The sequence below is a fragment of the Charadrius vociferus genome, unplaced genomic scaffold, assembly GCF_000708025.1.
Source record: "Charadrius vociferus isolate BGI_N301 unplaced genomic scaffold, ASM70802v2 scaffold611, whole genome shotgun sequence".
Taxonomy (NCBI): domain Eukaryota; kingdom Metazoa; phylum Chordata; class Aves; order Charadriiformes; family Charadriidae; genus Charadrius; species Charadrius vociferus.
This window is the reverse complement of record NW_009646844.1, coordinates 521,238-549,221: the sequence shown is the minus strand read 5'-3', so window position 1 is coordinate 549,221 and position 27,984 is coordinate 521,238. Positions and strand designations below refer to the sequence as shown.

General features: G+C 57.8%; 3 protein-coding genes across 3 annotated transcripts in view; 2 read left to right on the top strand and 1 right to left on the bottom strand.

The window, feature by feature from the left end:
- Nucleotides 1-722, top strand: part of LOC104294404 (proactivator polypeptide-like) — a 3,740-nt gene extending 3,018 nt beyond the window's left edge. The window contains 5 exon segments of the mRNA XM_009894007.1: nt 1-33; nt 36-264; nt 266-377; nt 490-597; nt 687-722. The exon segment at nt 1-33 is cut by the window's left edge and continues 160 nt beyond it. Coding sequence (XP_009892309.1) covers nt 1-33; nt 36-264; nt 266-377; nt 490-597; nt 687-722 — 518 coding nt within the window.
- Nucleotides 723-2,659: 1,937 nt separating this feature from the next.
- CDH23 (cadherin-related 23) overlaps nt 2,660-27,984 on the bottom strand; it is a 223,734-nt gene continuing 198,409 nt past the window's right edge. Inside the window, exons 38-69 of the mRNA XM_009894006.1 lie at nt 20,447-20,668; nt 20,245-20,364; nt 17,828-18,008; nt 16,815-16,948; nt 16,362-16,571; nt 16,104-16,211; nt 15,455-15,557; nt 14,475-14,600; nt 14,185-14,388; nt 13,499-13,957; nt 12,547-12,663; nt 11,637-11,861; nt 11,384-11,553; nt 10,986-11,123; nt 10,710-10,829; nt 10,102-10,279; nt 9,130-9,341; nt 8,343-8,537; nt 7,925-8,035; nt 7,620-7,749; nt 7,179-7,442; nt 6,900-7,061; nt 6,509-6,765; nt 6,202-6,299; nt 5,981-6,101; nt 5,721-5,800; nt 5,377-5,417; nt 5,012-5,072; nt 4,447-4,576; nt 4,242-4,364; nt 3,946-4,059; nt 2,660-2,986 (exon numbers count right to left, since the gene is read on the bottom strand). Of these exons, the coding sequence (XP_009892308.1) occupies nt 2,660-2,986; nt 3,946-4,059; nt 4,242-4,364; nt 4,447-4,576; nt 5,012-5,072; nt 5,377-5,417; nt 5,721-5,800; nt 5,981-6,101; nt 6,202-6,299; nt 6,509-6,765; nt 6,900-7,061; nt 7,179-7,442; nt 7,620-7,749; nt 7,925-8,035; nt 8,343-8,537; nt 9,130-9,341; nt 10,102-10,279; nt 10,710-10,829; nt 10,986-11,123; nt 11,384-11,553; nt 11,637-11,861; nt 12,547-12,663; nt 13,499-13,957; nt 14,185-14,388; nt 14,475-14,600; nt 15,455-15,557; nt 16,104-16,211; nt 16,362-16,571; nt 16,815-16,948; nt 17,828-18,008; nt 20,245-20,364; nt 20,447-20,668 (5,241 nt within the window). The remainder of the gene's footprint in view (nt 2,987-3,945; nt 4,060-4,241; nt 4,365-4,446; nt 4,577-5,011; nt 5,073-5,376; nt 5,418-5,720; nt 5,801-5,980; nt 6,102-6,201; nt 6,300-6,508; nt 6,766-6,899; nt 7,062-7,178; nt 7,443-7,619; nt 7,750-7,924; nt 8,036-8,342; nt 8,538-9,129; nt 9,342-10,101; nt 10,280-10,709; nt 10,830-10,985; nt 11,124-11,383; nt 11,554-11,636; nt 11,862-12,546; nt 12,664-13,498; nt 13,958-14,184; nt 14,389-14,474; nt 14,601-15,454; nt 15,558-16,103; nt 16,212-16,361; nt 16,572-16,814; nt 16,949-17,827; nt 18,009-20,244; nt 20,365-20,446; nt 20,669-27,984) is intronic.
- The window catches only part of LOC104294211 (chromosome unknown open reading frame, human C10orf54), a 9,356-nt gene continuing 3,826 nt past the window's right edge, over nt 22,455-27,984 (top strand). The window contains exons 1-2 of the mRNA XM_009893795.1: nt 22,455-22,518; nt 26,990-27,445. Of these exons, the coding sequence (XP_009892097.1) occupies nt 22,455-22,518; nt 26,990-27,445 (520 nt within the window). The remainder of the gene's footprint in view (nt 22,519-26,989; nt 27,446-27,984) is intronic.

Below are 27,984 nucleotides of genomic sequence, written 5' to 3'. Positions count from 1 at the left end.
CGGGGTTCTACGGGCCCCATCGTGTCCTGCAGGGACTGCCGCGCTGGAGCAGCTGGCGGTGGGTGCGGGTGCCTTCTGCAACGTCTGCCAGATCGTCATCACCTACTTCGATAACGAGCTGCTGAAGAACGAGACGTTGGCGGAGCTGGGCGACGTGCTGGAGAAGGGCTGCGAGCTGCTGCCCACGCCGCTCACGGGCAAGGTGAGCCATGGAGGGAGCACCCAGCCCGGTGGGGACCCCCCAAGCCTCCCCGAGACCCCCCCTCCGCCGGGCTCACCCCCTCTCTCCTTCCCAGTGCGAGGCGCTCGTGGTGCAGTACGAGCCGGCGGCCGTGCGGCTCCTCGTCCAGATGATGGACCCCAACTTCGTCTGCACCGTAAGTGTCCCCGTGCTATGGGTGATGCCCCCGCTCCCGGACCAAGATGGCAGCAGGATCATAGGGTGCTCACAGGGTTTTTTTTTCCCCCCTTCCCACCTTTTCCTTCCAGAAAATAAGAGCCTGCGACTCACCCGAGGAGGATCTCCTGGGCTCAGATCCCTGTGCCTGGGGGCCACACTACTGGTGCAAGAATATGGCCACGGCGGTCGAGTGCCACGTAAGTCTCGGCTGCGTCCCCTCCCGTGGGTTGGTGGTGTCCTGGGAGTCCCTATCTCCCCCCGCCATCCCTCCTCATCTCTCCTGCAGGCTGTCGAGCACTGCAAGCGTCACCTATGGAACTAGGAGCCACCTTCCCCGGCCGGTGGGGCTTGCCCGCCATTTTGGTTCAGGATCCCAGATGCATCCATGGATGGCGACCGCAGGAGCCCACCGGTCTCACCACCCCAGCGAGGGCTGTGGGGCGCCCCGGCCACCTCTGCCACTTCTTTTTCCACCCCTGGGGCTTGGATTTCCAAATCAGGTTAAGGGACTCGTCAGTATCTTCAGGACTGTGGATTCAGCCTCTCCGTCTCTTAGGCTGACTGCAAAATCCCACCGTCCCCATCCCCATTTGCATCTCCATCCCCATCCTCACCCCTATCCCCATCCCCATCCCACTCCGAATCTCTCATGAAGCCCAGATCCTGCAACATGGACCCGTCCCCGTGGGCTTGGGATGGTTTCTGCTGCCCAAACACCGGCACCCCACTCCCACCCCAGGTCTTGTCGGCTTGTGGCAAGCCCAGCCCTTTGCTGGTCCTCCTTCAAATTGGGGTGGCTTTTTTTTTTTTATAATTTTTTTTTTTTTAAGTTTATTTTTCCCCTGGTCACCGGTTAAAGAAACAAAGCGGATTAAATGTCCCCACAACACCCGGCTTTGCATGACATTTGCAGTACACTGATTTAGCATCCAGCCGATTGCTGGAGATAGAGAGAGATATATTATATATTAAGTATCCCCTGAACAAAACAAAAAAAAAAGAGTGAGTTTGGGGGGCAAAGATTTCCTTTCACGCACACATCCCCGCCGCGGGGGAGGATGGGTGTCCTGTGCTGACCCAGCCGTGGTGGCGAGGGGCAACGGGGAGCTGGTTCGTCCCTCCCCGACGCGGGAAGGGGGGGATGACACACGCGTGGCGCCCGGTCCTGAGCGTGCACGAGAGCATCTCACCGCAAATAAACTCTTCCCGTGAGCCCGGCTGGTCGTTTCCATCCTCCTTCTCTTGGGGTAAGGGGTGGGGGAGGTTTAATGCAGCCTCCAAAATGCAGCAACACATGGAGGGGTGACATCTCGCAAAGGTGATGGATGGAGGGGTGAATTATGGGGACAAAGGGGTTTGTTTGGTTTTTTTTTTTTTCAAAAGGCGGTTTGGGGGTGATGAATGCGGCACGGCCGGGGAGGAAGGACGACAGACAGGTTACCCAAAGCCATAAGACAGTGTATTTCTGAGTCCCGTAACAGACCGTGCCCGAAACTCTCCACAAAGTTACTATTGGAAACAAACCCCGGAACGAACAAACCCGAAAGCAAGAGAGAAGGAGGAAAGGAAAAGGGCAAGAAAAGACACGCACGAGCACGCCACATCCAGAAGCCCCAGTCATTGTCAGTCTCTCTCTTTTTCGACGTCGCAACATGTTTTGGTAAAGCCAGCAAAATGGAGAAATGTCTTTGTTTTTTTGGGTTTTTTTTGTTGGGTTTTTTTTTTTTTTGGTGGGTTTTTTTTTTTGGTCTTTCCTTGCCGGAAAGGTGACGTTAATGCCAAATGGACTCGGTGTCACCCCAGGCTGCCCCGGTCCTCCCCGTGCCCGTGGTTGTGGTGTGACCTGCGCCTGGGGATGCTGCACCCTTCACTGCACACCGTGCCTTCACCCCTGTCCAGCCCAGACTCATTGGATTCATTCAGCTTTTCTTTTTTTTTTTTTCTTTTTTAATAAAAAAAAAAGTTTTTTTTTTTCTTTTTAATAAGAAAAATAAAAAAAATTTAATGCTTTCATGGATAAATGACAGGTGAGTAAAAGCAAACCGGTCCTGAGAGCCCTTTCCCGGGGCCAAGCTCTCCAAGGCTGCCGGGGCGAACTGCACCGGTTGGCCTGGACTCCTTCTGCAGGGGAAGGGGGGGCCCAGCGCCGGTCTCGGGGTGTCCCCTGGCCCCCCCGCCACGGTCCCCCTGGTCCATGCTTCATCCCCGCTGGCCCCAGCTTGCCTAGAGGAACATCACCACCACCGCCACCACCGCTCGTCATAACTCGGTGATCTCCAGCGGGCTCTCCATGATCACCTCCCGCATCTTGTGCAGGGGGGTGGACTTGGCCGACTCGGTGCGGGCGTTGTGGTCGCTGTAGCCCCCGCAGTCTGCAGTCAGAGTCTCCAGCGAGCGACCCAGCACCTTCTGGTCGTCCTCGGGCAGGCTGTTGAGATCGGAGGCGAGCAGCGTGCCCGTGCTGCCGTGCACCACGTGGATGCCGTCGGGACCTTTCAGCTCCACCGGTTGCTTGTGTCGGAAGCGGAGGCTGCCTTGGCCGGGGCTGCGCTCCTCCTCCTCCTCCTCCAGCTCCTTCTGGATCAGCTGCAAAAGGGCCACGGGGGAAGGAATCACCACCGTGGGCAGAGCAGATCCTGGCTTCCCTGCCTCCAAAGCTCCTGCAAGAGCCCAGCAGGAAGGACAGGACCCTCCTCTTCGGAAGCAACCTCAGAGCATGGTGATGAGCATCACCAGCACGATGATCATCTCCAGCCGGGTTGCTTACTCGTCGCATGGGCGCCCCGGCTCAGGGACCGACTACCAGTTGGGTGGTGGGTCCAGCAGCGGCCCCCGCAGCAGCCAAGGGGGGGAGGTTTTGGACCCAGGTTGGGATTTGAGGGTGGAGGCAAACAAGGGAAGGAGTCGAGGGAAGGCTGGATGGGGCTGGAGGGTGATAAGGGTGAGGAGGGACAGGGGGCGGAAGGGCTGAATGGTGTCTCCCACCCCAGTGCTCTCCTCCCCTCTCTTTGCCCCACTTTTTGCCCCCCATCAAGAGGGGCAATGCTGTGGGAGGAGTCGCTTAGCCCCACAGCAGCCCTTCGGCACCAAAACCCTCCATCCCAGCCTTTCTGTTTCAAAAACCATGAGTTGGGTTGATAAGCACAGAAGGGCGGAGGGGAGAGAAGATGTCCCCACACGTGCGCAGGGACCTGCAGCATCTTGGTCAGCCTCAACAGACGCCAAGGGTGGGGAGATGGGGAGGTGACACCCCGCAAAGAGGGGGTGTCCTCCTCCAGGGTGGGAGAGACCAAGGGAGAGGGTGCTGCTGATGCTCCGAGGAAACACGGGCGGGGGTCACGAGAGCCAGGGCACTGCAGGGAACTGGCAGCCTCAGTGGAAAACCAGCGTCTGGCTCTTTTTGGCTGAGCGGGGAATAAGGGGACCACTGGATGACGGAGACTGTGACCGCGAGGAGCAACCACAGCCTGCGGGGGCTAGGAAGACACACTGCATCCCAGAGGGCACGGCAAGCATCTCCCCACGGCCACGCACACCCCGTCTACCTCCGAGACCGAGGAGCGGTCCCCCTGACTGGTGGTGGCCTTATGCACCATCCGCTGGGCAAAGAGTTTTTTCAAGCGCATGTAATCATCCAGGACCACCTTCAATAGAGAGCCCTGGGCGGAGGGGAAGAGATGACAGGTTACCCAACGGAGACGGTTTGCTCGGAGGGAGGCTGGACTCATCCCAGCATTTTTTTGGAGCAACATCACCCTCTGATGCCGCAGCCGTGAACCTGGAAGCCGGAGCGGTAGGAGAAGATCCCCCTGGGTGGAGGACGCCCGCAGTCATCACTCACCTTGATGGGTCCCTCCCGCATGATCTGCCCCAGCTTGGCAATGTTGTCATACTCCTGGATGGCTGCCCGCAGGTAGCGGTCATCTTCAGGCTTGGCCGCAGAGGGCTCTCTCCCGAAGGTCCCCTGTGGGAGGAGAGAGGGGCTGAGGAGGCGTTGTGGGTGTTGGGCACGGGAAGGAGGTGTCCCGGTGGGAGCCATGTCTCACGTGGGTGCGGGCAGGGCTGTTCCAGAGGTCGGTGATCTCGCTCAGGTTCTCCGGCAGGTCGTCCTCATGTTCCGCCTGTGCCGCCAGCTCCATGTTCCTGCAGAAGGGGTCCAGCCACACGGGGTTGGCCCTGCCCAGGGGGGAGAGAAGCCCTCAGCGCAAGCAAAGAGCGGCAGCATCCCTAATTCCATCCAGAGCCCGGATGCTGTGGTTGCACTGCCTCCTCCTGCCCTGTGCAGGCAGGAATTTGGCCGCTCTGGATCCAGAAATGTCTTGACACTCCTCCACCATCTCTGCTTACCCCGAGCCTGGCCAGTATTGGCAGAGACAGAGTCACGGGATGGGCACAAGGTCTTTTTGGCTTTGACAGCTCTTAAGGCAAGCATGTGTCCCAGGGCCATGCCCCACATGGCGTGCCTGCCTCCAACCTCCGCAGAGCAGAGACGTGTCACATCTCCACCTCCTGCGCATCCCCGGCTGCAAAACCCTGGTGTCCCTCTCTTGGGAGCAGCCGGAGATCCTGCGAGGTGGCAAACCCAGGAGGGGAAGGAAGGGGAGAACTCACCCATCAAAGGAGTACTTGTTGGTGTTTGGCATGTCCATGATGTCCATGAAGCCTCTGTTCCCTGGAAAAGGCAGGGGCAGCGGTTACAGGGCGGCATGTCGGTGGGCTGAGCAGCAAACCACGGGGTGGCACTTCTTTACCGGGGAGGGAAACTCGGCGACCAAAAAAGGCACCGATGGGAAACACACCGGGACGCGACTGATAACGCAGAGCCTGGATGCTGGGAAAAGCCTCCCACCATCGCTCCTTGCTGGGCAGGATCGCTTCCAGCTTACACCCCGCTGACATCCCCCACGTGTACCCCCTCTGTGCTGTTCATGCACCCTGCTGTCTCATGAGGCTGGAAAACCCCAAACCCTGCTCACCGGTGGAGCCAGCCACTATGGCTTTCAGTTTCCTTTTGTGCCTGTGGAAGAAATACAGCGAATCAGGGAAGAAAATCAAGAAGATGCTCGGGAGGAGAATGGGAACACGGATTTGCAATAACCCTGCAAACAGCCCCTGTAGCTATAAGGTTGGCACGCTTGGTGGGGAGAGGCAATATAAATAATAAAACCATTATATTTTGGGGGAAGAAGGGCAATTTGTGAACCCAGGCTGAGCCCCGCCGCAGAAGGTGTTGAGAAGCTGATGCCCTCCTTTGCGACGCGGGTCCCGCTGGCTCACAGGGAGATTGTGGCCAGCGGGGCAGAGCCTGACCGTTACTCACACTGTCCGGTAGTACCAGTTCATGAGGATGAAGAGCATGGCTGCCAGGAAGAGCAGGACGGCCAGCACGATGATCGCCATCTGGGAGAGGCAGAAGGGTAGTGGCAACTTCTGGCACAGAGCCAGCACCCAGCAGTGGGCACCCACCCAAAATTATCTGGGGGAAACATCTCTGCAGGCCATGGAGGGCCATGGAGGATGGGAAGGCACATTGTCCCACCTGTGAGCAGCAGCCACCTCCAGCCCCAGCTGGGCTGTTACCTGCAGAGCCGAGAGGTCATCCGGGGCCCGGGCAGTGATTGCAGGCTGCACGTCCAGCACGTTGTAGTTCCTAAAGAGGTTCCTCAGCTGCTCCTTGTTCTCGTCTATCATTTGAATCACCCTGGGAAGAGAAGGGGTGCTTGGGCATCTTGACATTAAGGAGGTTCCCCATGGACTCAATGGGCCAAGAGATGGGCTGGGTGACAGGCCGCGTGACGTACCGCTCCACGTCCAGGATGCGGTTGGTATCCCTGTTCACCACATGGATCAGCAGCTCTGTCTGCGCAAAGTTCACCCGACCTTTCTTGTCAACATGGAACTGGGGAGAGACAGCAAGGTCTGCAGTGTGGGAGAGGTGTCACCTCCCGGGGCAGCTCCCAAGGGCGCCCCGAGGTGTACTTGTGTGGCAATAGACCCCTTAGATACACCCCACCCTTCAGAGCTCAGGGGCACCCTCAAAGGAAAGCTCCCAAGCAGCACGTGGAAGATTACCTGCCCCTCGAAGCAACCTCAGAGGTGGATGGTTACCTGCACGTCATCTGTGTTGACAATGGCGCCTGTGATGTTGGAGAGCAGGCTGATGAACTCCTCCTCAAACTGTCTGACTTTGTCGGGTATCTCGTTGATGATAATTTTGACCCGCTGGTCATCCCGCAGGATGTAAATCCCCACAATGGCCGTGTCATTGTGGCCCACCAGGTCAGAGGCCATGATGTCCACCACGAAGTAGCCAGGGTTGTAGGCCGTGAAGAGGTCGAAGGTTCGCAGGATCCCATCAAGGGTTCCTGGGGGAAGGATGATCACAAGCCCAGCATCAGTGACCCTTGTCATGGGGATATCTTTAGCCATGGGGACATCTTTGGTCTTGGGGATGTCTCTGGCCATGGCCCCATATTCCTGTGGCATGCAGTGTACGCACCGATGCTGAAGATGTTGGCCACCTCCTCGGAGTCGTTAGAGTGCTGCTTGATGTAGCGGATGCCCAAGATGTTGTACAGGACCAGGCTGTTATTGCCCACATCAGCGTCCACTGCGACCACCCTGATCAGCTCTGATCCCACCTTGGCATCAGTGGCAACCCCTTTGAGAGAGAGGGAGATGGGACAGGGACCTGGGGTTGGGCTGACTTTCATCTGGCTGGATTTCTCCTGGAGCATTTCCAGCTCCTGGTGCCCTCCCAGCCCTCAGCACCCATTACCCGCTGTGTACTCCGACTTGGTGAACTGGGGAGACTGGTCATTGATGTCATCCAGGAAGATCCGCACCTCCTGAAGGGTCAGGTCCCCATTGAGGTCCCACAGCTGGGCTCTTCCCCCCCGCTGGCCCCGGGGAGGGGACCAGTTCCTCTGGCTGGATGCTTTGACTATGATGGAGTGGTATGGGTCCTTCTCCCGGTCCAGGTCTCGCAAGACCTGCAGCTTCCCCTCCCGGCTCAGCTGGAAGTTGCTCTCCTGGTTCCCAGCTGGGCACAGAAAGGGGACCCCAATTAGTCCCCTTTGTGTCGGCATTTCTGAACTGTGACCTTGCCCATTGACTAGGGCAGAAAGGCAGCGAGGACATGATGGGAGTGACGGAAACCGTTGGCGAGGGGTGTGCGAGGGTTGTAGAGCTGCTCATCCCCTCCCGACTTGGCACCTACCTGCTATGAAGTAGTAGACGATGGCGTTGGAGCCCTCATCTGCATCCACTGCCCCGGTGACGTTCCCCACTACGGTGCCCGGCCGCGAGTGCTCGGGGACGGAGAGAGCCTGGTACTGGGGACTGTCCCTCTGCCAGAGACCCCAGGAGAAGAAGAGGCTATAAGCATTTCAAATAAAAGTGGCCAAATCCCATCGTGCTCCCCACCATGGTGACGCCTAGAAGTGCACGCTCCATCACATGTGCTCACCGGCATCCCCATCCCTGCATCCCCTGTGTCCCATCCCCTCCATCCCGGCGCCTTACGGGTGGCCTGAGGAAGACGGGCTCATTGTCATCAATGTCATCAAGTGTGACCTGGAGAGGTTGCATGGTCTCATAGGCTGGCTGGCCCTGGTCGCAGGCCACGATGATCAGCTGGGGAGAGAGGCAAAAGCGCCGTCCTGGGCAAAGCCACGTGGGCCAGGAGACATGGCTGAGGGGACGGCTGGGCGGTGGAGGATTTTGGGGGGATTTAACAGGGAATTGGGAGTTGGCCCACCAGGATGCAACTGCCTGATGGCATTTGATAACCACCCAGTTCCTGCCAAGGTGTGACATCTTCACAACTGCGGCAGCTGGCCCCGTCCCCACCACATTGCTTGCATCCCGCCAGCCCCGCGCCGGCCCCGCAGCCTTGAGGACCGTCCCGGCCTCCCCGTGGATGTGCTGCCACCTGGCTCACATTGTACACTGCCTGCTTCTCCCGGTCCAGCCGCATGGCCGTCTGGATCAACCCGCTGACTGAATCGATGGTGAAATACTCCCAGTCTTTGTTCCCCGCCCCGGTTTTCAGCAGGTTGTAGAGCACCGCTCCATTGAGGCCCTCGTCTTTGTCCGTGGCGTAGACCTCGTAGACATTGGACCGTAGAGGGATCTCCTGCTTGCAAACACGCAATCCCTCAGCCCCGGCACTGCACGCAAGAGCCCTGCTCCTCCTATCCCTCCAAACCCCTCGTATTGGGGTCAGCAGGCTCCCACCACCCAAAACCCAACTGGGAGCTGGCAATGTAGAGCCATGATTCCCTTCGGCTGGGTGGCTGCTCCATGCACACGCTGGGGACTGGCTGAACCAAGTGTGGCTTCTCAGAAAGGAGAAACATCTTAAATGTCAGTGTTTCGGCCCTTGTTTATAAACAGGCTCGTCCTCGTCATGCAGTGACCGGCCATTTCCTTATTTTGCCTGTCGCTGGGGTTTCTGTTCCCCAAACCAGCCCCAGAATCTCTGCTCGCACGTATGGAGATGGGCTGTCATTGACCATCCAGCCCCATGACCCAAACCTTCCTGCTGCATGCTAAATCAAGTTTTTGTTCCAGCCCCATTGCCCAAACGTTCTTGCTGCATGTTAAATCAAGTTTTTGTTCCACCCCCAGTGCAGATGGAGATTGGATTTTGCCACCAGTAGGCAGGAGTGCTCCCAGGCACGGTCTCGACGTGCTGTGACCCCGCTCTCCCTCTCAAGGGGGTTTACCTCCTTGATGTGCAGGATGGTGCCATTGGGTGGGCGGACGAAGACGGGGCGGTTGTCATTGATGTCAATGACCTCCACGTGGAGCATGGTGGTCCCCCAGAGAGGGGGGTGTCCCTTGTCTGTGGCCACCACAGTCAGGTTGAACCTCTCGTAGGACTGCAAGCGCCGCCGGGACGTGATGAGCCCGGAGTTTTTATTGATCTTGAAAGCCTCTGGGGGGTAGAAAAACCCACACCTCTGGCTCAGGACACTTAGCACCAGCTAAATTATGATTAGAAACCAATTTACAGCTGAAGCACACCCCTCACTGCTGGGAAATCCCTGCCAAGGGGTGATTGAGCAGAGCTGGCCGCCTGAGGCTAGGGGGTGCAGATGCTCTCAGGCTCCCATTTCAGAGCATCCTTGCCCGCTGCTGACTCCCTGTCACTGGGCAATGACAAGGGCCCTGCTCCCAGGCCACCTTTGGCTGGGTTTCATTCCTGCGTAGGCCATCGGGAGATGGCAGTGGTCAGAGGAGCCCATGGGTCACAGGAAAATGAACTTTCTGCCATTCCCCTTTATATTTATTCTGACTTTTGCTTGGTTCCCTCAGCATGCAGTGATAACCTGGATTTCAGGCGCTATGACTATCCACCCACAACCTCCTAGCCCTTCTTAGCTTTCCTCTAAAGCCTGCAGTGAGTTTGCTCCAAGACACGCTTGTGTAGATAGAAAGTCCTGCTGGGGTTGGGGAGACAGGAGGAGAAACCAAGGCTGGGCTGCAGGATGAAGGCAGGCAAAGCCGTAACGTGCCACGCCACAAGGAACTGTGAACTGTAGAGCAATACCGAAAGCTCCACGCTTTCGGTATCCCTCCTGGGAGCGCGTGCACAACCTTGGTCTAGGACACCAGCTTGGTCACTATGTCTCCTCCGGTTGCTCCTCATCGTAACTCTCCTCCCTGGGGAAGAACTCCCCACCGCCAGCACCCACCCGCTCCGGGGCCCTCGATGCTGTAGGTCACCACGCCGTTATCCCCTTCATCCAGGTCGGTGGCGGTCATGGTGATCACTGACGTCCCCGCCGGCTCGTTCTCGTAGACGCTGGTGCTGAACTGGCTCTTGCTGAACTGGGGCCTGAAGTCGTTAATGTCCAGGACTGTGATCAGCACCTTCGACAAAGCACATCTGGCTGGGTGACGTAAGGCTGGAGACGGCCGGGCAGCCCCCAGGGCCCCTCCCCCTGCCGTGACCTGCTGCCGGAGTGTGGTCCCCTTCCTGCTATTCGTTTAGCTCCGCTAGCTGAATTCCTGCCTCCAACAATGGGGGGGCCACCATGGGCTGGGGCACCCATTCACTTGCAGACAATAGCGTCACCCTCCCCTGCCCCTCCTGCTCCGTCCACTCCTGCCGACGCGCTGTCCCCGTGACACAAAGCCCCCTGCACCGTCCACCCACCCCACAGTCCCTGGGATCATCTGCTCTTCCTTCTGCCTAATTCCTCCCCGAGCCACCAGCAAGCCCGCTGGGGAGGACAGCCCGAGGTTTAACACCTTCTTGTTGGTGACCACCACACAAGGGGTGGTGGGAGGAGAGCCCTACCTGCACAGAGTTCTCCCGACGGTTACTGGACACATCCCCAGGGTTGTCCCTGGCCACGGCCGTCAGTGTGTAGTGATCCTTCTTCTCCCGGTCCAGGGCTGACAGGATGTAGATGTCACCCTGCAGCACACAGAGACCTTCAGGTGGATCTCATCTGGCAGAGCTGGTACTCGAGAAGGGGCAGAAGGTGAGGTGCGGGAGCAAGGCACAAGGAGGGACCATCTCAGCCTCCCCTCCCTTTCCCCCTCTCTGTTCCAGCCTCAGTTGGCTCCTTACCGTGTTGGGATTTATCCCAAACTTGCCCTCTCCATCCCCCAGGCTGTACTCGATGAGAGCAAACCGCCCAGAATCTGCATCCGTGGCCTTCACCCTCAGGATGACCGTACCCAATGGCACGTCCTCAAAGACAGCTTTCTGCAAGCAAAAGGAGCAGGCAGGACCGGTTGCTTCACCACTTGCCGTTTTAGCAGGCAAGTTAACCAAGGGCACAGGGTGGCACCCAGGGGTGGGCACAGCTGGACCCGGAACACGATGTTCACACACAGTACATTGGTGGGTTGACTATCTTTTTCATACCGTTCATGCACAGAGAGAAGAGGTGTCCCTGGAGGGGATCCTCACCAGGCGGGCACTGCCCAGCCCCTCATGGACTTTAACGGGGGAGCCCAGCTCACCTGGTAGGACGGTTGGCTGAAAACGGGATTGTTGTCATTGATGTCCACGATCTGGAGGTACACGGGGATCTCAGCGGATCTGCGGGGAGAGCCGTTGTCGGAAGCTCGGACGGTGAAGTTCAGCCACTGCACCTCCTCGTAGTCCACTGTCCTGTTGGCCACGACCTTCCCTGGAGGACGGCAGACCCTGAAATAAGAAACCTGCCCCAGGCCACCAACCTGCCCCAGACTCCCACCTCCCCAGGTCACCGACCTGCCGACTGGTCTTCAAGGCAGGCGTAGCCTTCCGGGGAGAGATTCAGCAGCTCGTAGGTGATCTGACCATTGGCACCTTTGTCTGGGTCCACTGCTGAGATGGAGATGAGTGTAGTGCCCTGCGTGGCTCCCTCTAGGATCCTCTCGGTGAAGTAGGTGACCCCAAAGGGGCGGAAGCGGGGTGTGTTGTCATTGACATCCAAGACATTGACTGTCAGCTTGGCTGTGGCCATGGTGGAGACCACAGGGGAAGAGAAGAGGAAGAGGGCAAATGAGAAAAAGAAGGAAAAGAAGGATGGGAGAAAGGAAGAAGAAACAAGCGTGAAACTCCAGGAAAGCCAACTAAACTGAGCCAGTTCACAGAACCATAGAATCATAGAATGGTTTAGGTTGGGAGGGACCTTAAAGATCATCTCGTTCCAACCCCCCTGCTGTGGGCAGGGACACCTCCCACTAGACCAGGTTGCTCAAAGCCCCATCCAGCCCGGCATTAAACAGCTGTAGGGATGGGGATCACCAAGATAAACGTCAATATTCAGCAAAGCCGCTATGCCTTGAGCTGGGTGTTGGACAGTCTCACCTACTTCAGATCTACTCATCACATATGGGTCTGCATTTACCAGGAGCAGGCTGGCAAGATGTCATGGGGATGGTAAGGAAGAAACAGGTTTCTCCCACGCTACAGTTATGGGTACACAGTCCTCTCCATCCCCAGTACAGCCCTGGGATGCCCAGGCTATTCGCTAAAGGAGGGCTCAGAGGAGAACCTGAACCTGCTGGGAGCTGGTCCAAGACTGCTCCTGCTAGAAATGCTGCTGGTCAGGACGGAGAGGGAGGTGCCGGCTACCCAGAAGCTGTGCTGGTGCTTGGGAAAGGCTGTGCCAGCCATGGGTAGAGCCCACGCTTACCGTTGGGCATGCTGACCGAGCGGTCGATGACTTCGCTGGCATTGTCGTGGACGGAGATAGTGACCTCGTAGGTGGCCACCAGTTCCCGGTTGAGGGGAGTTTTGATCTTCACAGCTCCTGAGAACCCCAAAAAGTTGGGAGTCACAGGCTGTGCCTGTGCCACCCCCACCAAGGACCCTCAGCAGACCGGTTTGTACCATCCGACTCCTGCACTTGTTCTCCTGCCTCTCCCCAAAGGCTAAACGGGGAAAACACTCAACAGCTACAGCAGGAGACAACTTCTTTCCCCCTGCTCTCCATCTCCTGCCTTCCTGCTCGCTCCGCTCTGCCCAGCTAACGGGGTCTCACGCTGCCTCAGCCGGGGTAAGGACTGGGGTTGTGAGGACGAGAAGGGTTTGGGAGCAACTGCTTAGCTCAGCATCTGGACATCTTTAAGAGTCTCATCCCATATCCTTTCCACCGGGGGCGTTTTTCTTTCCTGGATCAGCTCGGTGCTTCCAAAACAGACGCGGGGAGCTCCCGGGCCACTTTCCCCGTGGGTATAGCCCACCGCCTACCCTGGAGTTCCCCCCTTCCCTGCTCGCGTCAGGTCTGCCAAGGCTGAGCAGCCCCCGGCCCGCAGCGGGGCTGCCTGCGATGGAGATGGGTGAGATGGAGGGAGGCGGCGGATGGTGCAGAGAGAAAGAGAGAGAGAGAAACAAGCACAGACACAGAGACAAACCTGGCGGGCCGAGAGCCGGAAAGGAAAGAAAAGGGTTAGTTAAGTCGGTCAGCTGGGGGGAGAGAGGACAGGGCAGGGTGAGAAGGGGCAGCCAGAGGAGGAGAGCTGGGAGGCAGGAGGGGAGCATCGTCTCCCTGTGCCTCAGACACCTACCTCCAGGCAGAGAAGAAGAAGAAGCAGAAGAGAGTAGAGGGGTCCGCGTCGCCCACGCAGCCCTTCCCGCTCTCCTACCTGTCCTAAAATCCACCGTGAATGCTCCTTGCTGGTCGGGCACCAGCGCGTCGGTGTCGTCACGGGCCACAATCTCCAGCAGGTAGTACTCCAGGCGAGGGTGGAGGTCCCGGTCAATGGCGGTCACCTCAGCCACCACGGTGCCAGGGGCGGCTGACTCGGGGACGCTGACCGTCTGGATGGGGTTGATGAACTCGGGCCGGCAGTCGTTGACATCGTCGATGAAGAGACTGACAGTGGCAGTGCCCGAAAGCGCCGGTGTGCCCTGGTCCACGGCCACCACTGTCAGCCGGTAGGCATCCCTCTCCTCCCGGTCGATGCTGATGTTGGCCACGCGGATCACCCCCGTGGCGGCGTCGATCAGGAACCTGTCCTGGCCACCACCCTCGATCCGGTAATCCAGCTGCTGGTTGAGGCCGCTGTCGGCATCCGTGGCTGTCACCTGGAGGATGGAGAAGCCTGGAAAAGGGGGACACAGCCCTCTCAAGCGAGGGTTGGAGGGCAGCAGCAACAAGCCCCTGGTCCCAAGGCAAATACCATCAAGCAACAAGCCGGCCCAATTCCCAAATTTTCCCTACCCCATCCTGGCCAGCCCTGACAGTGGGAGCTGGATCTTCACAGTCCCAATGGGATGCCCAGGTCTCCCCATCACCCACTGTCACATCCAGTCCCAGCCCTCTCCTGACCTGGGGGGCTGTTTTCCCGCAGCCGTGCTGTGATGGAAGCCGGCTGGAAGATGGGGCGGTTGTCATTATCATCCAGGACGGTCACCACCAGGCTGGCGGTGCTGTTCAGCCCTCCCACATCACGAGCCACCAGCGTGAACTCCAGGCAAGGGTCCAGCAAAGCCTCTCGGTCTATCACGCTGCCGGGCTTCACTGAAATGACACCTGGAGAAGGGGAAAAACCTGGTGACAGACCCCACATCTGCTTGGTGGCCCTGGGCTGGGGACGGTCACCTGCTGAGACACCCTACCTGTCCTGTTGTTGATAACAAAAAGGTCCAGAGATGCCTCCAGGAGCTGGTAGGTCACCACGGCATTGCTGCCCTGGTCACCGTCCAGAGCCAGGATGGGTCCGTTGAGCACCGTGACCGGTGTCCCTGGATGGGATGACAATGGTTAGGGAGGGTGGCAGCCCCCTGCAGAGCCCCCCCATCCCCCTCCCGCCCCGGTGATGCATGAGGGACGGTAATGAATGGATGGAGGAGGTGACAGAGTGGGGCCTCGTGGTGCACGAGGCAGCGGTGGGGGCAGCTGCTGCAGCCTTGCAGACCGACTCGCGAGGCCCAGGTGAGGTGGTGGGACGTCCGGCTAAAAACAAAGAGACAGACACATCTGTCAGAACGGCAGCACCAGCACCCTGCCTCCGAGGGCATCACCTGGAGGCAACCAAACCCTTCGCCTGGGATGTCCCTTCATGGCGGGACAGGGAGTGATTTAAATGGCAGGAAGGCAATAAAAAAAAATTAATAATAGTTCTAGCTCTTTGGCTGGGAAATGTCTATCTGCCAGGCTGGACTGTTTTATCTCTAACCCACAAAGCAATGTGGCTCTGGGTGCCGGTGATGGAGAGATGGCACTCCATCCCCTGCAGGGACGTTGAGCAGATTGGTGCCCTCAAGGCTGCCCCCAGGGCTCGGCTCAGACCATGGGCACCTCTTGCTGTCTGCAGCTGAGCAATTCCCAAACGGTACTGATTTCTCGCAGGCTTGTGGCTGACCTGTGCCAGGAAGGGTTTCCACCAGCAGCGTGGACCAAAGCTACGGTCTCCTTGAGGCTGACCTCCCCGGGCGGTCGGCAGAAGCTCCTCATACTTAGCATCCCCGTCCCACTGACCTGCAGCCTTTCCCTGCTCAGCGCCGTGTCTCCTCGACAACATCCAGGAGACACCTCCCCTTGCCTGGCCCCAAAAGGAGTCTCCAGGAGCCATGTAAGGGAGCAAAGAGAGACCTACCCGGGGGCGAGTTCTCCATCACCTCGGCCTGGTAGGAGCTCTGGGTGAAGAGGGGGCGGTTGTCATTCTCATCCGCTATGGAAATGACTAGCAGGTCAAAATCCTAAAGGAAAAGGGGGACAAGACGGTGATGACAGCAACGTCCTTTCCTTGAGCTCACCTTCAGCCTCTCATACCTCCAGCTTGGTGCTGGTCAAAGCTGGAGCCCTGTGCAACCATGATGCTGTGCTCCCTGGACCACCCTGGAGGGTCTGCAGGGACCCTCACCCTGGGGTTGGGCACCCCTTCCCAGCCTGCACCCTGAAGGATGATGTGTGGGACACCTTGGCAGGGCCAAAGGATGCTCCAGTGTCATTGTGGTTGTCCAGCTCTCCAGCCCAACTTTGTCCCACATTCCGTGATGTCTACGTCTGTCGCATGGAGTCAATGTGTGATGTTGGACTTGCCCTAAATCCTGCTGGTCCTATTCTCTGTTGGGGAGAGGGTTACAGCCTCCTCCTTGTGAGCCCCGGATGCTTTTGGGGCACAAGGCAACTACTGGAAATGCTGTGGGTAAATGCACCGCCTGTTTTTGGCCAGGGCAGGAACCCTTTCTCCCCCCCGCCCTGCTGCCTGCATCGCTGGAGGCCCCAGCAGTGTCCGTAATTACCCGCCTGGCATTGCGTATGTTCTCGGGGTTGTCCTTCACTGTGATGGTCAGCCTGTACTCTGCCACCCGCTCCCTGTCCAGCGGGCGGTTTACGTAGACGATGCCGCTCTACCGAGAAAAAAAGGGAGGAAATAAGTACAAGGGACATGGGCAGCGCTTCTCCCAGGTCATCTCCTGCCAGAAAAGGCAGGGCTTCAGGGCCACGGGTGCCACTCTCCGCATCCTGGCATCCCCCCCACCTCCCTCCCGGGAGCATACGGTGCTGTTGATGTAGAAGGCGTTCTCCATGTTGCCCGCCGTTATGTCGAAGGTCAAGAGCGCGTTCGGCCCCTGGTCCGCGTCCCGGGCGAGGACGCGGGTGACGAAGCTGGAGACAGGGGCATTCTCGCTGAGGGTGATGTTCATCGGGAGGTTGAGGAGCACGGGGTCATTGTCGTTGATGTCCAGCACGCGGATGCCCACCAGGATCTGCCGGGAAGAGAAGCGGTGCAGGAACGTGGCACCTATTTCCATCCCTCCCATCCTTTTTATGTCCCTCCCGGGGCAATAGGTGGGCTTCCCCGCTCAGCCCATGAAGGTCTGGTGGAGGAAGGCCCCAGGGACAAGGGGAAGGAGGAGGAGGGGAGGAGAGTGGAGGCAGAGACCAGGAGGAAGGAGCTGGGGATGAGGGATGGCAGCCCGCAGCCCCCCACGCCACCCCAGGGGACTCACCGTGGAGCTGAGGGGGGGCACCCCCCGATCCCGGGCGGCGATGGTGAGGTTGTAGAAGGGGATGTTCTCACGGTCCAGCTCAGCATCCTTCCGCACCCGCAGCTCCCCTTCCACCGGGGAGATCACAAACTCCCCTGCCGGAGACAGAGGGACCCTGGCTGGTGCCGTGCCACTGCAAACAGCCCGGCTCCCCAGGGGAATGGCTGATTTTGGAGATGGGGGACAGGCAGCAGGGACCGGCTTTGGGGACAAAACCATGCCCTGTCTGCAGATATGGGAGGAGACTACCTTGGATGCACCCCCAGGTACCAGCAGGAGCAGGGGATGGGTTGAATGGCCAAACAAAAGGTGCCGTGCCCCTTGGCTGGGCCTTTCTGAAGATGCCAACAGCCCTCCAACTGCCCAGCCTGTGCCCCGTGGTGGCCAGAGCAGGGTGGGCTACATGGCACGGACCCCACTCAACCAAGGGGTCAACTGGGAGACGGGACTGGGCTCTGCCTTCTAGATACCCTGGGGCTAAAGTCTTCACGAAGGGACAACCCCATGTCCCCATGGTCAGGGATGGCCACGGCTCCTCTGCACCTGCTCCGGGGTGTTGGTGGGGTTGGAGCTCCAGCTTCGCCATGGGTTGCAGAGCCACAAATGCCCTGTAAACCCCACGGGGGCTGAGGGAGCTTGCAGCCCTCGCTTTCTCTTTCTATGGTCTGGTTTATCGCCGCCTTTATTATTATTATTATTATTTTTTTTTACCTTTATTGTTTAGCAGATTTGTCCCCTCCCTTACGCAAGCCCTGGCCACCCCCCTGGTTGGCTGCGAGCAGGTTCAGTTTCCTGTTGCTCAAAACAGGATTTCCTGGTGTCGAAAGGCTGAATTCGCAGAAGCGCTGGGAGGGAGGATGGCTTTTCTGAAACGCTTCCGCCCCACTCCCCACCCCGCTCCCCGCAAGCCAGGTTCCTCCATGGGGCAGCCAGAAGGAGAGGTGACACCACCCCTCCCCCAGGTCCCCGCTCACCGAGGGGGTCCCCGGCAACGATGCTGTACTCCACTTGCCCACTGGGTCCCGAGTCGCCGTCGTGGGCCAGGAAGGTCCAGACACGGGGGCCGGGTTGCCCTTCGGTGACGTCGAAGGGACCCTCGTAGGGCCGTGGAAAGGTGGGACAGTTGTCATTGATGTCATTGAGGTTCACCAGCACCTGCAGCAGGGGCGAAAGGGTGGAGGGCAGTGAGAGGAGAGGGATGGAAGGGGAGACCAACCTGCAAGCCATGAGCATGGGAAGCCATGGACGGGTGACATCGCAAAATACCTCCTGTATTTCTGGCTTTGCTGGGGTCACCAAACACCCATCTAACAGTTCAGAGACTCAAACTTGGTTATTCCTGATCACAGTGACACTATGAAACTCTGGCCACACACAGGCGGGGCCCTTTTCAACCTCTGGGCCGCACAGCATGACGGAGAAGTCAACGCAAAAGCCAAATGCTCTCTACATTCACATCTTGAACCCCAAGCTGAATAGACAAGAACCACAGATGTGGGTTTGACCACCAAAGCTATGAGTTCAGAGAGACCCTATCTCTGCAGGCAGCCGCGCACTTGCTCACTCCTCTTCCTCCACCAAGGGCTTCGTTCCTAATGCTGAGTAAACTTCAAAAAATTTGCAGCTTGCGGCCTTATTCCAACACAAAACACCACCAACGCTGCTGGCGCGTTTCCTCTCCTAGCATCCCTTCCTACAACACACTTAGCTGGCAAGAAATCAACCCTACAGATCTCAGAAGGGGAAAACATCAACTATTTTAGGACAGAGTAGACCACGGGGCTGCCAGCGAAGCTGGGGAGCCAATGAACTCAAGTCTCGCTTTTTAACTGAGTCACACGACATAGAAGACGTTTATATAGCTCTATCCTACACTATATTGCAAAGAGGGTCATCCCCTTCAGGGAACGCGCACAATGGAGAAACCCTTCCTGAGGAGGAGAGTCTCCAGTGGCTAACGAAAGGTTGAGCTTTGGTGGTATGGGTGGTTATGAGAAAGTTACCGAACATGAGGAGCTTTCTGACCTCCTGGGTTAAAGGACGGTAAAATCCATCAGATGGGCATTTGTTGCTGGCCAAACCTAATCTTTAGAGAAGAGTATATCCAACTCTCTGCTCTGTTTCCTAGCAGTGGAGAAAACAAACACTGGCACGCCTTATCAGGGTGACGGATTTCCCATCACTCAGGATCTTAAATAATCACTAAACCTCCTCCTAAAAGCTACGTTTTCATACGGTGCTGGCACAAACTCCCTGGGCCACGAAGGGAGGGTGTTTCTTAAACCTTTTAGCTTCGGTACTTGTTGCTGAAGGGGTTTCCAAGTTCATGTCTTTTCTTGGGCCAAGAGCGGGGAAGGCTCTGCCTTTGCCTGCAGCACGCCGGCGGCCACTGCCTTCCCTGCTGGCAGTTAAACCCCAGGTCTCGAGGTTTCCGCTGCAGTTTTCCTGGGCCAGGAAGGCATCTCCAGCAGTATCAGATGCAGACTTCTGAAGGCTTCCCATCTGCCCAAGCGTGGAGCACAGCGCTGGCAACTGGCTTGCAGGGACAGATTTTATCCATGGAAATCTCCCACACTGGTATCTCTCTTTCAGTTTCTCTTTTTTTTTTTTTTTTTTTCTTTTTTTCTTTGCACGCAGGAACTTATCTCCTTTTGGGGGACTACAAAATGCTTGGCTTGATATCTGCGTGAGGCATAACAGTCCACAACAGGGAGCCAAGGCAGAAGATCTAACTGATCCCTTCCACCTGCAGACTCCAAAATCAGCCTGGGCATGGACAACGTCTGCCGTACAACCCGTCAAATTTTGGGTTCGGTCACAAAAATAATCAGTGTATTCAACTCCTGCAAAACGTTTGCTTTGGAGCTGCTAGTCTGCCCTCCCCACACTTTGAGCACTGCACTAAGTTCAGGTCACCGTAGTCCAGGAAAAACGGAAAAGCTGTAGAGAAAAGCAACAAAAAATGACTAGAGGCTTTAAATAGCCTCCATACAAGGAATGAAAAAGGAATTTTATAAGCAGATAAACAATGCGAGAAAATAAAGATGAAGCCGAAATTCATGCTGTAGCAATGCTTTACCATCTACTGTCCCTTCAAGCAAGAAGCACCAAGGGGACGTCTGAAGAAAACATAATGCAACCTAAAAGCAATTCTGGGGATTGCTTCTGTTTGTGTCTTTGCAGGACCAAATAACCCACAAGTGTCCCTTCCCCACGTCCCTGTTTTTCAACCCCCATGTGGGAGCGGGGCGACAGCAGCTGGGCAAACTGGCTGCAGCTGGGAAAAGCGACTGGTCACCACTGGGAAAGAGATGTGAAACTGCTTGTGCGAAGGGGAACTCCTCGACCCCGAAGAGGCCGCGGTGTCGCAACCCCGCCGGCAGCTCCCTACCGTGGTGGTCGATGTCAGCCGGCGTGAGACAATGGGGCACTGGTCAGTGGCGGTGACGATCAAGGTGTAGCGCCCATGGCTGATCTCGTAGTCCAGCTCCTTCACCGTGCGGATCTTTCCCTGCAAGGAGAAGGGAGAGCGACCAGGAGTGAAGGGAGCGGGACAGGGACACATCTGGGATGGGGCCGGTATCCTTACTGACCGTGGTGCTGTCGATGTGGAAGGTATCCAAGATGTTGCCTTCGGTGATGGCATAGGCAACCGTGCCGTTGGGTCCCTCGTCCTGGTCCAGGGCCTGCACGGTGACGAGGGTGGCGTTGAGCGTGGCAGGACCTTCGTCAAGGGTGACCTCATACAGCTGCTGCCGGAAAGTGGGAGCGTTGTCGTTCTCGTCCAGGACGGTGACGTACACTGTGGTGGTGGCCTGTGGGACATGGGGACAACGTGTTAAGCATCGTAGAGGGATTGGTTCTACAACCCCTGGAGCTGTCTGGGGAAGGCTGGACCTGTCAAGGTCAACGACCAACGTGGGCTCAACCCTGCCAAAAGACACAAACGGGAATCAGGGCTCAAAATGAAATGAGACGTGGCTGCAGATGCATCTCCAGGTAACGGTTGGGTAGAGAGATAAATGTACAGAGATTAAATCACACCCTTGTTCATAAGCAAAGCACGTCTCTGTGGGATCCCTCTCCTTTTCACCCGGTTTTCACCATTGCTTGTAACACCGGGGAGGAGCCCATGGCAGAGGGAAAGCCAGAGGCTGAACTCCATCATATCTCGCTGACTTTGGAGGAGGCACGTGTGAGTCTTCACCTGACGTTGGGGACACCTTGGTAGTTATTACCGGGGGTAGTGGCATGGTAGGATGGAAAATATCCAGAGATGATGCTGCCATGGCTCAGGGGAGGAACAAAAATGAGCATCTCGGACAACCAGACTGACATCCCACAGGTCCCATCATCTACCTGCTGACCACAATTTCAGCACCGGTCAGGCTCAGCCTGTCCTGACCCTCTTCCAGCTCTATCTGGCCCCGCACAGGCACCTGGATGTCCTTACTGAAGGTTGTCTTCTGGCTGTGTCACCATGGGGGCACACCTGGGGATGGGGAGGTGACAAGAGCGTGCCACCCTGCCTAAGGACTCAACTCAGAAATGGGGTCTTGGGATGATAAACCATTTTCTTGGACTCCCTGGACTTTGTGCTCACGCCTTCTCCCAGCAACAAATTCCTTCCAGCCACACGAGGGTTACCTTTTTTTTGATGAGAGCATCACAGACACGTTTGCTGTAAAAACCACAAAGCCACACCGTAATTAGCTACTTTTCTATTTCCTTGCACACTCCAAGTTCAGAGCAGGTTAGCAGCAAAGTTGCCTGCGGTTCGCAAACCTCCACGTGTCTCCAGGCTCCGCTTTCCAGAGAACACCGTTTCGAAAGGAGGTGGCCCTCAGCTGCTGCTGGAGATTTCCTTGATGCCTTTTGAATTCGGAGGGAAGCTCCGGGAGGAGTTAAGTGAATCAGCTCACGGTACCACTTTGCTATTCGAGGGCAGAGTAAAGGTGTCGTCCCCCCCGTGTATATGGCCTGCAGGATGCTTTGCTCCCCTTTTTTTGGCAGGAAAGCTCCGTTCCTTTCCCCAAGCTCTGAGTTACCCTTCCCTGTGCTGCCTCCCGTTCATCCCAGGAGGGTTTCTGCCTTCTTAATCCTCCCAAAGGTGGGAAAAAAAAATAATTCCGAGCAAAGCCCACTTTAGTGAAGCAAGCTGGAGATCGGTCCCGAGGGATGGGCTCCCGCCGGGCGAGGGATGGGGACCAGCACCCGCACGTCCCCCCGGCACAGCGAGCATCCTCCTCAGTTACCTCCTGCGCGCCCCGAAACGGCACGCGTGTTATAAGGTTAAAAAAACCAGCAGATGCACCCGACGCTGCCCAAACGGGTGGGCGCTGAAGTGCCACCCATCTGTGGGGTGCCCATTTGGGGTGCTGCCCCTATCTCCTTCCCCCCCCAAAAAAACCCCAGCCGCCCGCAGCTCCCTGCCGCATCTCACCTCCTGGGGGTGCTCGCAGTTCTCTCCATCGCTGCGTGCCATATGTCAATGAAATTTCCTGTGTGTGTGCGAGTCCGGCTGCGGCTGCGGGGCTGCTCGGAGGCTGCGGACGGCTCCGCGACAGGCCAGCTTCCCCGCTGGCCCCCCCATAAGCCGCCATGGAGGCCACGTCTCCCCGGCCTGGGCTACTGCTGGTCACGCTCTGCCTGCTCGCTTCCCACGGTAAGTTGCCTGCTCGCTTTCCTCTCCTCCCTGCCCAGAGAAACTCTCCCAGCTCAGCCAGCGCCGCGCTCCTCCCCGGCACAAGGAATTAGAAGCATTTTGGGGGGGGGTATTTACTTTCTCACCCTGCGATTTCAGAGTCGCGGGGATCAAGCCAGCGTTTCACGCGATGCTGGTTGTGTCACGGGGAAGGGTGGAAGGGTGTCCCCCCCCCTCCTGCCCCGGGGGGAGCTGCTGTTTTAAAACTCTGGGATTTGGGTTTTGTTTCTTTTTCCTTCTTCCTTCGCTTTGATCTAACGTGCGTGGAAGGAAAGCAGCCACAAAACCCCCCACACACACACCGTGTCCCTGCCAGCCGGCGATCCCGAGCTGGAAAAGCCACCCAGCTCCCGCACGGTGCTTTGCCCCGGCGCTGCGGAGGTCCCCCCCCGGCCACACAGCCACCCCACGCCGCGCTGGAAGGAGCCTTTTGTCAGCGCCGGGGGAGCGGAGAGAGGCGGTTTGTGTGAGCAGGGCTGGGATGCCCTCTCTAAGGATGCTCCGCTCTGCCCTAATCCCTGGGATGTGCTTCTCCGGGTGGGCGGCCACCTGGGCCAGGACCACCGTGTGCGGCCACTGAGTTTCTCCTCCCCTGAGCGAGCGATTCCCAGTGCTGGAAGCACGCCGGCTCCCGGGATGCTCTGGGATGGGGCTGCTTCATGCCTGACTCCGCACCAGCCCTGGCAGGTAGCGTTTCTGTACCAGGGCTGCAGGGCAAGGTGGGTAAACGAGGGCGGTGGCAATTAAAACCGCGGCTCATCTGTGGCTGAAGTGTCAGTGAAGGAAGCTGGGAAGGACCGTGGTCCCTCCCTGCCCTGCGCGGGGCGGAGGACGAGCATCCCTGTCGGGCTTCTCTCTCTGTCCTGGGATGGCAAAGTGACACTGCCGCCAGGATTTCTGCTGGCACACGCCGAAGGAGAAATGATGGGAAATGTGGCAGCGGGTCCCTTCTCCTCGGTCCTCCGGGACAGCAAGGCTGGTGAGGATTGAAGTGTGCTTCGCTTCTCAACCGAGCCTCGCGACACCAGGCAGCGATTCCCACGATCTCCACGGGGCTTTGGATTATTTCTTTTACCCATCTGGGGTGCTGGGACCGAGCGTCAGGCCTTCTGCAACGTGCCAAGTTTGGACACCGATGTTCAACACGAGCCCTGAGGAACTGAGCTTCATGCAACCGTGCGCCTGCCAAAACTTTCGGAACCCCCGGCTAATTTTAGCCCGGCTTGATGGAGAAGTAGAACCCTTGGAGACACGCGGCTCCTACGCGCTTTGGAGATGCTGGCAGCTAGGAGGATGGGGAAGAGGCTCCTCTCCACCCAAGGGATGGCAGCTGAGCCGGGCTTTCCAAAATCACATCCCAAGAGCGAACCTGGTGGGGTGACCCCATCCCCGAGCCAGCGCCGTGCTGGAAGAGGAGCAAGGCAGGACCCTCCAGCGGCTGCAGGGAGATGAGGGCCGTTAACGTGGGCATCTGGCTTCTTCACTAAGTTTTTTCTTGTGCTTGTGCTAAGGTATGGATGCCCCTGCACATCTCACCCGGCTGATAACTCTGAAGCATAACGACAGCGCGGCGACGATGGGGCTTGCGGCGCTTTCATGTGTGGCTGTTACAAAAGCTGTGAGAAGAGGAATTAAAGCTGGATTCCTTGCTTCTGTAAAGTCACAGGAGTGTAAATCACACACCTGCTTGCCAAAGCCGGGAACCAAAGTTAGGAGAAGCAGCCACGAGAGGCTTTTGGTCACTGACCCAGAATTTGGCATGGAATCCTGTTTTATTTGAGCTGTTGGTCGGCGAAGCAACACAGGCCCCTCGCCATTAGCGCTTTTTTGCGGTTTGTTGTCTCTGAAAGAAGAGCTTTTGGGTTTGGGCAGTGGTGCCGGCACTGGGGATGCACCAGTGCTGCCGCGGGTTCTATGCCACAGCGATGCGACGCTGTGGGTCGGAGCTGAAAGTACTGAGGTGCCAAAGGGGCACTTTTGGCACCCGTTTGAGCCCTCTTCTGTCTTTACCAGCTGGTGACAAGACGACAGCTCTTTGGCTTGGACCTCGACGGGTCCAGCGCTTCCCCAGCTCTCGGCTGGAGCTGCGTGGAGCCGGGCATCTGGCTTTATTTTGGCATTTGCCAGTGGAGTTGACTTCAAAGGGAATGGTCCGACTGGGATGGGATGGAGCCAAACCTGGGGTCTGGGCATGGAAGAAGGGAAGATTAAGATCCACCAGCTTTACTGTGAAGACGCCGACAGAAGATGTTTCCTCCGGGCGCCAGCTGGCATCTAGCACGGCTTTAAAGCTTCGTTACACCTTGGGGAGGGCCCAACAACCTCCCTGGTGCTGCTACGGGGCACGTCTCGCCTCGCCAGCTCTCCTCCCCAGCTGTTTTCTCCTCCGCTCGACAGCTTTTTGGAAGCCTTCCCCTCGCTCGGGAGGAAGAAGGGAAGTCGGTAATGCCGCCGAAGGCTTCGCACACGTGGTAACCTCTGCCCCTCCCCGCGGCTGGGCTGCGCTGCCAAAAGCGTGGGCTCCAGTCGACTTTCCATCCAGACGATTCCCATCAAAGCCCCGGAGATGGAGGCTGGATGGTTTAGCGAGGCACGGCTTTGCAAACTGCGCGGGGACGAGCGGGACGGCCCCGTTTTATTTATCGGGGGTGTGTGTGTGTGTGTGTAGGGCGGGTGGTGGTGGAAAACAAAGCCTCCCGCAGATACTTTCGCAAGGTGTTGGAAGCGCGGCTTCCTCCAATAGAGCCCTGGCTTCCCTTCCCCTGGCTCCCTGGGGACCCCCCATGTGAATGGGGCACTTCCCGCGGCGGCAGGTATCGAGAAACACATCTGAGGTGCCTCTCTGTGCTCGGCGGCGCCGGCGAGGAGGTTGGGGGACCCGCTCCGCTGCCTGCCAAAAACCACAACCAGCCCAGCCCCACCAGCATCCGAGGATGGGGGCTTCAAAACAAGCAGAAACGGGGCCGCGTTGAGCTCAGGCCACACAAACCTCCGCCCCAGGGCGGCCCCGGGGATGTTTTGCCGCACGCGCCGTGCTATTCCTACAAAGCATCCTCGGAGGTGGGCTGCTGGGACCGGGGGCTGTTCTTACGGGGCTTAGACATCACCGTCATCGTAAAAGGCAAGAAATAGCCATCACGAGGGGAGGGAAGGAAGAGCGTTTTCGCTTTCGCTCTCTCAGGTGGAACCTCGTGCCGGGGCAGTGACCCTGCAGGGAGGAGGATGCTCTCCGGGTGATGGGGAGCCTCTCGCCCAGCTGGATGGCTTGCGGGCAGGCGCAGCGCACCCCCACCGCTGATTGACACCCCGCTCGATATAGCAAGCGAAAAACCTCAAAGCGAAACGGTGGCGGAGCTAATGGCACAACAGGATGTTACCAAAATAAGAGAACATCTCGTCCTCTTACCATCTTCTCTATTGCAAACCAGCCCCGGGAACCTCCTTTTCTCAATAATTTAAAGAAAACGAACCTCCCCCCAAATCTGCTTTTTCTTCAGCTTTCCAAGGTGATAGTTGCACTTTTGCAAAGACAAACACTCGCCCATCTTTGCTCTTTGCTCTCCCCTCACGCACAGTTCCCCTTACCCACCAGTACCCGCTGCCGGCGTGCTGGGACAGGACCAGTAACGCCGCAGTACGCCCCTCTGCTTCCCTCCGCCCCCCCCCCAACAGTCTCCTGTGCCTCCGCCAGGCTTCCTGCCCGCCTTCTGCAGCCGGCGGCGCTCAGGGATTTCTCTCTGAAAACTGTTTTTATTTTCAAGCAGCTCCTCGCCGTCGCCCTTGGCCAGTTCCCCCTTCTCCTCCCCAGGGGTTGAAAAACAAGCAGGGTGGGACCCGCTCCCCGCCTCATCTCGGGGAGCACGGGCTCCTCCTAACTATTTTCTTTCTATTTTTTTCTCCTTTTTTTCTTTTTTTTTTTTTTTTTTCCCCCCAGTCGGCTCAGCAGCACTTTCTGCCCAACTTTGCAGGTGCCCCCTAAGCCCGGTGCAGACCCCCCACCTCCCCTGCGCTGCCGGGCAAACCTCTGCCTCCCCGCTGTTATTAAAACCCGATGCTCAGCTATGTTTAAAGCGCGCCTCTCCTCCAGGGATTATTCCTAGGGTGAAGTTGCGCTCCCAGTCCTGCTGGGATGCTGCTGCAGAGCAAGCCACGGGCTCACGCCGCACTCCCCATCTCCCTTCACTGGGGATACTGGGAGCTCACGAGTTTTTCCTCGCCCTAAGGGCATGGGTGAAGTCTTTTTGCCCTCTGCCCCTGGGCTGGTGTCGATGTTCTCCCATTGCTCTCCGCAACCCTCAGCCATCCCTCCGCCGGCGTCGGCGGTGCGGTTGGCAGCGCTTCTTTTGGGGAGGGATCCTCGTTTTGCTCCGAACTGAGGGTAAGCCCAGGGCTTGTAGGGTCTGACTCTGCCATCGTGCCTTTTTCCCGCCAGGAGGGCCGGCAGCTTTCCTGATCACCACTCCATACACGCTCTGCGTCTGCCCCGAGGGCCAGAATGTCACCCTGACCTGCCGGATCAGCGGTCCCCTCGCCGACCGCCATGACCTCCTCTACAAAACCTGGTATTTCAGCAGCAACGGCGACCAGAGCTGCTCTGAGAAGAAGCACATCCGCAACGTCACCGAGAAGGAGCTGCACCACGACCTGGGCAGGCACCACGAGCCGCCGCGCAACGGTACCCAAAAATCCTCCCTCAGGGGGCAAGCCAGCCATCACGGGGTGGAGTTTGTCCCCGACCACCACGGTGCCTTTCACATCGTGGTGATGAACCTGACGCTGCAGGACAGCGGGAACTACTGCTGCTACGCCGTGGAGGCCAGGTGGGAGCACGGCAAGCCCCACACCCTGCAAGTCGCTCACGGCTTTGTGGAGCTGCAGATCCAGCAAGGTGAGGATGGGGAGAGGGTAAGGGGAGCCCCGGCCGTTCCTGCATCCATTTCGGGGTGACGAGGCGGATAAGGGGTGGTGGGGGATGCTGGGGTGCAGCATCGAGGCTGGGGAGGCACGGCGTGCTGATGCTGAAAGCCCAAGCCACACTGATGAAGTCGAAGAAGAACAGATGTTGAAGGGTTGAATTAGGGCCAGAGAGCATCAGAACATTAAAAAAAAAAAAATTAAAAATAAATAAATCAAGAGGCTGGAATGCAATAAAATCCATGCTACATAGTTTCACTGATCTTCTTCAACCCCTTTCTGGAAGAGAGGAAAACAAACCTCAAGATAAAAGGAGCTGGCTGGTGGTCCAAGCCCGAGTGAGGGCTGCAAGGCATTGCTCGGGGTGCAGGGCTTGTAGATAATCCCAGGCCAGCAGCCCAGCAAGGAAAGCTGCCCAGGGAGGCACGAGATGGAAGGGAAAGCATCGCCTGCCCTTGATTTGCAGTGTTAGGATAGATAATTTTTCTTTTAGACCAAAAATAAGAGCCTGCA